The 10,534-nt window shown below is 44.6% G+C and overlaps 1 protein-coding gene across 1 annotated transcript; it reads right to left on the bottom strand.

The window, feature by feature from the left end:
- Positions 1 to 3,417: 3,417 nt before the first annotated feature.
- On the bottom strand, positions 3,418 to 7,748 carry LOC144136608 (uncharacterized). The gene is made up of 3 exons (XM_077669087.1): positions 7,608 to 7,748; positions 3,986 to 4,545; positions 3,418 to 3,529 (listed from the first exon to the last, which is right to left on the bottom strand). The coding sequence occupies exons 1-2, from the start codon at positions 7,617 to 7,619 to the stop codon at positions 4,018 to 4,020; spliced, it is 540 nt and encodes a 179-aa protein (XP_077525213.1). The 5' UTR covers positions 7,620 to 7,748; the 3' UTR covers positions 3,418 to 3,529; positions 3,986 to 4,017.
- Between the last annotated feature and the right edge of the window lie 2,786 nt (positions 7,749 to 10,534).

Raw genomic sequence — 10,534 nt, 5'->3', positions numbered from 1 at the left:
TTACCAAATGCTAGCCTATCTTTCTGAACCTGCAGTAGAGGCACTTCTAAATTTTTTAAACAAAGTTAGGGTATCAGGTAAAATACCCGAAGCTTGGAAAGAAGCTACTATTGTACCGTTTCTTAAACCCGGGAAGTCACCAACCTCTCCTAGCAGTTATAGACCCATAGCCCTTACCAGTTGCCTTGCCAGGTCCTTTGAAAGTGTCCTAATTATAAGATTAAATTTTGTCCTTAAATCCTGTGAACTATTCGACAGCCATCAGTGTGGTTTTAGAAAAGGATGCTACAGTACAGATCACCTAATCCGCCTTGAAAATACTGTCAGAGATGCGTTTATACACAAACAATACTGCCTTGCAGTCTTTTTTGACTTACAAAAGGCATATGACACAACCTGGAGGTTAGGCATTCTTCAAGACATTGCCGAGCTTGGCATCCGCGGCAGGATGTTAAATTGCGTAGAATACTTCTTGTCCCACCGCTCGTTTAATGTACGCCTAGGGTCAACCATTTCACAGAATTTTATTCAGGAGAATGGGGTACCTCGAGGTTGCATTTTAAGTACAACTCTGTCGTAAAAATGGATTCTATTAGGAAAATACTCCCAAGGTCCATTATGTATTCTGTCTATGTTGAGGATCTTCAGATAGCATGTACATCCTCCAACATATCCACGTGGGAAAGACAAATACAGCTAACAGTAAATAAACTGGCAACAGGGGCAGACAGGAATGGTTTCCAGTTCTCTTCACAGAAAACAGTGGCCTTACTTTTTTTTTCTGAAACGGGTCCTACAGACAGGCCCCACACTACCCCTAAACGAAACGCAGTTACCTTTAAAAACTGAACACAAATTCTTAGGCATAACATCTGACCGAAAACTAACTTTCCTGCCTCACATAAATGCGTTGAAAAAGAAAGCTTTTCGATCACTGAATATACTCAAAGTGCTTTAACACAAACACTGGTGTTCTGACAGCGCAAGCCTTCTACAGACTTATAGCTCTGTGGTACGATCCTGCTTAGACTATGGTTGCATGGTTCAGCAAAGCTATCCTACTTGAAACGACTAGATCCAGTGCATAATTTGAGCTTGCGTCTTTCCACTGGCGCATACAGGACGTCGCCCATAAACAGTCTTTGTGTTGAAACAAACGAACCATCCCTTAAAGATAGAAGAAACATGCTTACATGCTCATACGTTCTAAAAATCTGTTCCCTACCAGAACATATTTATTATGAAATAGTTACAAAGTGTCCATCTAGAACACTCTTTAAGAACAAACCGCAAACCACCAGGCCACTGCTCTTGCGTTTTGAAGAGATTTGCCAGAATCTCGGCGTACTGAACACATTACCTAGCATTGCGCTAAGACGAGATCCACTGCCTCCATGGTACGATTTTCCTGCATTGTTCGATTTCACTCTTACACAGTTCTGCAAAAAGCAAGTTCCACAACAACATATAGTAGAAGAATTTCTTGCACTTGATGAAAAATACAAGGGTTTCACAAACTTTTATACTGACGGTTCAAAAACGGATACGTACGTAGGAAGCACAGTAGTGCGAGGGATTTCGGAGAAAACAATACGACTTCCACAGTGCGCATCCATCTTCACTGCAGAAGGTTACGCAGTATGTGTGGCCATAAAAAAATGCTAAGCGAGAACCTCATAAACGCTATTATTTACACAGACTCTTTACGTGTACTTACAGCCCTCCACTCTATAAACGCAATCACTCTTATACTTGGTGACATCATACACAACATAGCAACAGCCACAGCTCGAGGACAAAACATTAAACTCTGCTGGGTCCCGAGTCATGTCGGAATAAAAGGCAATGAGAGAGCAGATTTCTGTGCTTCTCAATCTCGTGGCAAGGAAATAAAAAAAGAAAATATACCCTTTAATGACTGCATGAAATTAGTACAACAGAAATTAAGGAAAAAATGGCAGTCGGCTTGGAACAACGCTGTGAATAATAAACTACAGTTAGTAAAGCCGGTACTAGGTGAATTTAAGCGATGTGTGCACGAGGAACGTTATAAGGAAGTGATTTTATGCCGTCTCCGAAGAGGCCACACGCACCTTACGCACAACTTCGTGCTAACAAAATAAGATAAACCTGTTTGCGAGGAATGCGGAGATGAACTTATGGTTAACCACATTTTATTTTCATGTGTGAAACTGGAAAAGCTAAGAACAAATTACTTCACTCAATTTTGTCATGAATGCATTCCTTTCCACCCAACAGTGCTCTTAGCTGATAATGCCATTGTTAACATACCTTCCGTTTTTAGCTTTTTAAAAGGAGCAGGCCTACTTGAAAAACTGTAATTTTGGAACCACTGGTTCGCTTTATTACATGATAAACCTCAGACACTTTCTCATTCGTGAGAAGTAGGTTGAGGTTTTTTATTTGAATGGTTGGGAGCCTCGGGATCCTTGTCTAGCCAAGGATAGCCGCTAAGGCTGCCTGACCTTTTTTAAGGCTTTTGCCATTAGCTGTTTCCAAATTTCTTCTTCTCTGTTATTACTAAGCAGTACAATCTTCTTAGGTCATCTACAACATCGACGATTTTTAATATTCCTAAACATTCTACAAAAAAACAATTCTATACCTTGAGCTTGGCGCATGATGGCCTCAGCTGCCTATGTGCCATAAAACCCAACACAACACAGCACGTCTCTAATTTTTAAGTTTTGTGTTATATACAAGTGAAGCTAGCTTTTTATTACTTAATACATTATATAGGACGTTTTTTTATTTTCAAGGCATTTTCTCGTGCCGCGATCATCCCTTCAAAGCAAAGGGCATCACATTCCGCACAGCCCTTTATTCTAAGCCATTTATTTCATGCACAAATAGTCGATTGGAATAACGTGTTATTTATAATTGTCACCTAGTTAAACATCTCTAAATTTCTAGAAGTAATCCGCTCAGTTACGGGTGTTCAATGTGTCCAACTTTTTTTTGCTGTTTTTGTTTGTGTTGTACTTTTTTGTATTGCTGCATGTATTGTACCTTGATTCATATGTTTTCTGTTGTCTATAAAAACGTTATTATCGCATTGTTTTTAAGCAATAAGTACATTTATGAATTGCGTATTTTTTGTATTGCCCTCTCTTCCTCATGCAATAACCTCCTTCGAAAGCCTTTAGGAGTATTTTGAATAAATAAAAATTTATCACAAATAAATGAATTTGTTTAGAATTTTTAATTAGGCGGTTGCTCAAACCACTAGGCCTTTGCTGAGATGAATCCGACAGGCAATCTTCATCGAGCGGCCAGACAATTTCTTTTTATAGCTAATGATATTTAAAAGTGTAGGTTTGTCATCCCGCAGTCGGTCTTTACAGCGGTTGACGAAATAAAAAAAGTGACTCCGTAAAGGATAACAATGCAGCAAAATTTCAGTGAAAGCATGCGGTTTAATGTAGTTTTGAAATAAATACACGTTGCATGAACTTGGCCGCAAGTAGTTTACAGTGACAGCGGTACGTAGGATGTCTCCGGCTCGTACCTGCAAGAAAAATAAGCATTGAAAAGATGCTTTAGTCACATCGTTACCGATCACTCCCACTAAGCTCCTTCTTTTAGAGCAGCACGTCGTTAGCGGGGGACTCCGTGTGAAACAGTAAAGCAGTAGCTGTTGGCTACGTTTTGAAAACTGTGGGAGTAAACATGCAAGGTGTAAGTTTTCTGTTCACTTAATAGTGCAAAGCGACGAGGACATAGCACTGAGGATGCGTTGCAGTCTCATTGTAGTTTTGTTGTGTGCAACTGCAAGAAAAAGAGTCGCGTTCTAATTAAGTAATCTTAAACCATGTTGGTGCAATACAATGGCATGCTTATGCATAAATGTATGAACGGAGTCAAGACGTTTATGCGCTGATGTCTGAAACGCCGCTATAACTCCTGCTGCTTTGCGACATTTCAGTGCCGCATGCTTTGGGAATTTATCAATGCAGTTCCTTACCTTTCAAAGATGCTGGCTTCATCAGTGCTGGTTCACCCGTGGTAGCCGCCCTTGCCGCCCACAAGAGCCACACCGTAACCGCCTCCGTAACCGCCGTAACCGCCTCCGTAGCCTCCGTAACCGCCGCCGTAGCCACCACCGTAGCCGCCGCCGTAGCCGCCGCCGTAGCCGCCGAATCCTCCGCCGTAGCCCCCGAGACCGCCTCCAAAGCCTCCGCCGTATCCGCCGGCGCTGACGACCGCGTGGCTGACAGTGACCACGGGCTGGACGGTGTGCGACACGGTGGTGACGGGCTGCTTCACGTAGCTCACCACAGGCCTGGTCACGTAGCCGACGCTAACCACGGGCTTTTTGACGTACGAGACGGTCTTCACCGGAACAGCGACGGCGTGGCCGTGGCCATACCCGCCGCCGTATCCTCCGCCATAGCCACCTCCACCAATGAAACCGAGGCCTCCTCCGAGACCATGGCCTCCGTAGCCTCCACCGTAGCCACCATATCCACCATAGCCACCATATCCGCCCGCGTAGGCGCAGGCGACGAGTGTTGCGAGGACGACCTGCGCATTTGTCATCGCCAAGTGACTCGTCAGTTTAATCACTCGCCATGGAGGTGTTCTTTGTCAACGGCCGTGCGTTCGTGCATGTGCTTACATGCCGATACTGTGTGCCTTTCTTTTTATTTTGCAAATTATGTATATATTGTCGGGGAGGCGAGAGCCCGTCAAGCTACAATCCTAGCTTTTTCCCTTTGCCTCCCTCATCCTTGTGATGAAAAATAAAGACAATATTATTGAGTCTACCGCCGTTCAAGCGCACAAGCGATCTACTGAGGACATAAGAAAACGGAGTACGCTATTCTCTTTGAATTGAAATTGCGGCTTCCATATCGCACATTCAGATAGTCTCAGACCTTCGATGGAACGAGCACATATCGTATATAGAAAAAAAGCTCTAAGACAACTGCACTACTTGAGAAGAACGCTGGCACAATCCACACAAGAAATAAAGCTTTTAGCTTACAAAACATTTGCTCGGCCAATGTTGGAATATGCTGCGGCAGTGTGGGATCCCTGGACCGAAAGTAACAAACTTAAAATTGAAAATGTCCAACGCAAAGCTGCTAGATTTATCTTTAATTGTTACAGTTGGAATATTTCCCCAACAGCCCTACTGCAAACCGCAGGACTTGAACACCTGGCCATGCGTCGTCATCGAGAAAAATTAAAGTTATTCTACTTGTATTATCACAATAAACTAACAATAGAGGAAGGAATTTTAGTTGAGCACACATCTCGACACCCTACACGCTCTTACCATACTAAGAAAGTTGCCGCGTTTTCATGCAAAACTAATGTATTTAAGTATTCGTTCTTTCCCCATACTATCATTAAGTGGAATGGTTTACCTGCTGATGTTGTCAATTGCGAATCGGTGAATTTATTTTTACAAGCTCTGAAGAATGTATAGGGCTCTTATGTATCCTTGTTTTGGGCCAAATCCGATGCCTTCGTTTGCTGCCAGGATCGATGTCATCATATGTTCTATGTCTTTGTAATCGATTTTATGTTGTATGTACTGGTTTTTGCTCTGTTCGCTATCTGCTTCTTTTGCAATGTACTTGTCATTTTTATCAATATGTTTGTACCCCACTCTTGCCTAAGACATACAGGCCGGCAGTATTTGCTAAAATAAAAAAAAAATAAAAATGAAGAAATATTAATTGTCCATGAGAAAGCGCACCAGCGTCCACTACAAGCCTGCACATACCACCGTTGTCAGTTTCAGTTAGGCAATGTATGATAAATGTTGGAAGACAATGGCGTGCTCTGTTTACTTTTGTTTGCCCCTGTATGCATTCTCGTACCGTTTGTTGTTCACCGCGCAGCATTGCTTTTTATTATGCGAGAAAACAACAACAAAAATAACTTCATGAACATTTAGGCGGTATGAATGTTCCTGTTAGAAAACCACGAGAAATAAATTTAGTTATGAATTAAAGACGTGCCAATCGGAAACTTATTCTTCATACATACACACATCACAACAATAATGAAAATTATTATGGATTTGAGGGGAGCAAAGACAGCTTTGGCCAAAGGGCGTCATGAGACAAGGTGTCTCGCCCTACGAAAAGTAAGGTCAACTACCCATTTTCTAAACATTTCACCCCAGAGAAGACGAGCACAAGGCCGCGGTGCAGCTTATAACCATTAGATAACCGGTGGGCTCCGGGTAGAACTGGGAATCGAACCCCGAACCTCCCGCATACGAGGCGAATGTTCAAACCGTTATGCCAACGCTGCACTATCTCAAGCGTAATGTGGCCACTATAGTAACAATCACTAGGCATTTTTATTTTGTAAAATTGCATAGCAGGTATTCTGGATCGCAGAAAGCTTGGCGATTATTTGTCCCCCTGATGCGCTAAGGTACATGAGTTAAACTCGCGATCCGATGTTCGTGAGCCGAGCTAACGTTCTCGATCGCCGCGTTTCGATGGAGGGGAGAGTGGGGGCGTTGTGTTCATTGTTACTCTGAGTTGCTCTAAAACAGCTCCGATCATCAACTGTGATTTAGTTTCAACAATAACTGTTCTAACTTGCTCAGCTGCAATTGTGGGGCATACTGCGGCAGACCACGGCGTAGTAAAAGGCACCTTATAATCCCAGAACCTTCTCCGAGAACGAAAACTTTGCAGCCAATACAGTGAGTGCACCGATTTGCAAAACCGGCCGATACTGCTCTACTACACATAAAACGGAAATGCAGGAAGTGAGACGTACAGATCATGGCTTACAAAAACTTTATATTTGTTAGGCACTCATGGCTACAAGTCGAGGTATCTTGTTATATTTCCTATATTACATAATATTAAAATATTTGCATCATAGCAAAACTAGGGTTGCTGCGTGTTCATAATCTTCATATTTCAGTTCGTGCTCACTTTTTAGATATTGAGAGTCATTCCACACATATTTGCGCGTTTACGATGGAGAGCTGAAATAAAGAACGTTGGAAGGAAGGCGCGAACAGCTTAACAGATTGCACTGCTTGTGATCGATTGTTGAATAGCCGCATTATAGACTGTGAGGAGAATATTGTACATTATGACTTAACATCCTATGTTTGTGATGCAAAAAAGTGCAGCAGAATAATTGAAAAATAATCGAAGAACAAGTTGAAAGAGACAGTCCCAAGCCCGCATAAAGATACGAGAAAAAAGAAGCTAAGAAACGAGTCCTTCGCGGGTGAGTAGATATGTTTGGTTTACCTTACACTATTATGACACCAGAAACTCTACAGAACCAGTGAATTAACTAACCACTCGGAGGTCTTCGAGAATGCCCAAGAAGCTGTTTGGAGCAGCAGCTGCTTAGGTTCATCTTGAAGAATTCTCCACAAAAATAGGGCGCTTTCGTGAGACAGACACTTTCGTCTCTCAATGAGAGTCTGCTTGGCTTGAAACAATTGGCGTCCCGCCAGTGTCCGCGGCTTAAGTGCGCTCCAGCAGATACCAATGGCAACGAGACGCGAACCCAGCATCCACCTGCGGAGCTTTAGCACAACGCAATGTGCACACAGAGTGATCCACGAGGAAACGCGAGAAGTCCACACTTACGAAAACGTTCATGGCGGTGGTATTCCTTGTGACTTCGGTGCAAGAGGACCTCGGTGTGTGTGCGGTTCAGTGCAGTTGGACGGCGCAGTTTTATAGAGACAGGCCGAGGTGGCGGGTGAAAGCTGACCCAGTATCCGGGGAATCACGCAGCCCCCCCCCCCCACCCCCCCCCCCCCCCCCCCCACCCCCCGCCTTCAGCCAACGGCGAAAGGAGGCTCACGCGCTACGCCTCCGGGGCGGGGGGTGGTTGTGCAGACGTCTCCCTTTTTTTTTCTCCGCCGGAAGACGGAAGTCTCGGTAAAAAAAAAATATAAACATGCACGCGCACGTTACGGGCAAGGGACGCCTTATTACGTCGCACGAGCGCGCGCCCGCTCTGCACCACTTCGCGCTTTCCGAACCAAACCGCCACGGCTAGGAATCGACGCTCGAGATACAAACCAAAGCGAGCTTCCGCTGGCGCCATGCCCTCCAGTGAGTCTGGAGGCAATCGCGGGAGCAATCGTGCCGACTGTTTCGTTGTAGCAGCCCGGCCACGCGGCCCGGGCGAATCGTCGGTCCCCCTCTTCTCTTACGGTATACCCACGGCGACAGGCGGCGTGGTGTCCGGCGACGCCGCGAGTACTGAAGTAGGCTAAATACTCTTTCTGAGTGCACTCGACGTGAATCCTGTGGCGTACGCGGGAAAAAGAAAACAACGCCCATTCGACGGCGAAATCAGGAGCACTCATGCTGCCCGGTGTGTGTATACAGCGACGCAGAAATCAGTGTCGCGCGGAGCCCGCCGCGATATCCTCAGCGATTGAATCTTGCTGTTTGAGTCGGTTTTGTAAATCGCCTCTCCTCGAGCTTTAGAGGCTGTTTCGGTACACGAGGAAGCAACTCCTTCGGGGCCTGGCTTCATTTTTGGAAGTTCTCTGCAGTGGTCCACGCGGCACGTTCATTGAAGGAGAAAGCGAACGAAAACCGGACCCTAATTGATTTTTCTGTTCTTGTGTCACGCTTGCACGCCTGCTGCTAGAGGACGGATTTGTACGATTGGACGTTATCCGCTGAGGCTTTTTAGTCTTCTCGCTTGGTATAGCCTTAGTATGCACGTCGGAGCCCCTGGCCGCAATTTTATGTGGCGTCCTAATCAGACGTTTTCTGAGAACTAGGTTGGCTTCTGGCTACGTAGTGTAGCTCGTTTAACATCTCCAGTGCTTCGGGTTTTCGGAGGTTGAGGACAGCTCTCTTCCTTACGACTATACAGCTTTGAAGTAACACGAGTGCTACTAAGGCATTCTTTTTTTAAAAGCATGGTTCGCTGAATGGAAAGACTAATCAGGTCGTGTTGCGTTGATTAGACGTATGCCGCGAAAAAGGCTTTGAAGAGACGTATTTTTCAATGACCGTGGCAGTCTTGTCCGCTGTTGGTGGAGGGTGTGACCTGAAGACGGATCATATTCTTTTGAGGAATGACGAAAGCTAGGGCATAAAATAGAAAAGTCTAACAGGGAATATTTTAAATATTCGTAGTCCCGATGTTGCTGCTCAATAAACTCTTAGCCGGATTGAACTATGTAACGCACAGACGGTCTGCTAATATCTTGATTTGATTACATGCCAGTTATTTTTTTCGTGTGCAGTATTTAGAGAACTTAGGTTCTAAAATGTTAAAGTGAGGCATGGAATGTTGTGCTTGTGGACACTTCGTGCTCAGAACAACGAACGAGAACAAAATATCAAGCACAAGATAGGAAGTCTTTGAGAAGGCTTGAACAGACTCAACTAGGAGGGAAAGCCTGGGATTATAGTTTAATCTCCTTGCGACAGCGTTTATTTGCGATGTAGGGAGTGGAAAAAGTCTACAAGACTGAGTTTACGGGCTAATTCGTTCTTCATGGCGAATGTACAGCTCAAGACACAAATACTGCCCTTGTCTTTGTGTCTTGCGCTGTAGTTTTGCCATGGAAAAATATCTGGTTGACAGAAACCATCGATTAACTCTGAGAACCTTTCAGTCCAGCACTCATGCACAGAAAGAAGGGGAGGCTCTCAGTGAAGTACCAGTGCGTTAAAGCACAGTTTATTTTGTATATGCTGTTTGACCAACATGTATATAGGCTGTTGCAACGCTAAACGCGCATCGTAAAATGTTTCTGTCGGTTAAACCGCTCACTTATTCGCGCTGTAATCTGACGCAGAGATAGCATACGACAGCCTTGGCTTTTGAATACCAAGTTTGGACTATGTACTTTCCTGATTTGTTCAGAATGAACTACAAGTCCGCGTTGTCTGCAGTATTGGCGACCCCCATAGCAACCAGCTATCAAATAGTGCGCGTTTAGCTTTGCAACAGTCTGCAGGTATTTCGACTGTGCACTTGTTTCAAGCCCTGACGGATTGTATGAGAGGCGTTTCTTCACGCACCGGTTATTCCGCTGCTCTGGGAACGCAGCCACGGCTATCAAACCATCAACTTTTAAGATGTTCGGAGTGAAGTCGTGTTTCTCTCTTTCAAATTGGGTCGCTGTAGACCTCAGGTAGAACGCGTATAAGCGACGTTCGACTTTCCTGTCTAATATTTCTTCTAAACCTGCGCCGTAAATTAACGCACATGGACGCCGCTCGTCCCACGTCCAACGAGAATGAAATGAAAACGACTAAATGAGTTTTGAGCCCTGTTTTATTGTTTCAGAATAAACGAGTTTCGGGTATTGTCTCATTGTTTACGGAGAAAGAAAAATGATGGAACACGAAAGGCGTGACTCAAAGAGCACGACTTTCTGAGCCATTCTTTCCGCTGATCTCGTGAGCTTCAAGTGACAGCAGTGAAAGGAAAAAGAAAACGAAAAAGCGCCGGAAGCGAGGCAGCCGCAGGCGTAAAGCAGTTATTGCGAAAGGCGCATATCTTTTGTTTTGTTGCGTGGGTTTCGCACAGTGTT

This window comes from Amblyomma americanum, chromosome 1 (genome assembly GCF_052857255.1).
Source record: "Amblyomma americanum isolate KBUSLIRL-KWMA chromosome 1, ASM5285725v1, whole genome shotgun sequence".
NCBI lineage: Eukaryota > Metazoa > Arthropoda > Arachnida > Ixodida > Ixodidae > Amblyomma > Amblyomma americanum.
Note: the sequence above shows the minus strand (reverse complement) of the source record. Positions and strands in the feature narration are given on the sequence as shown.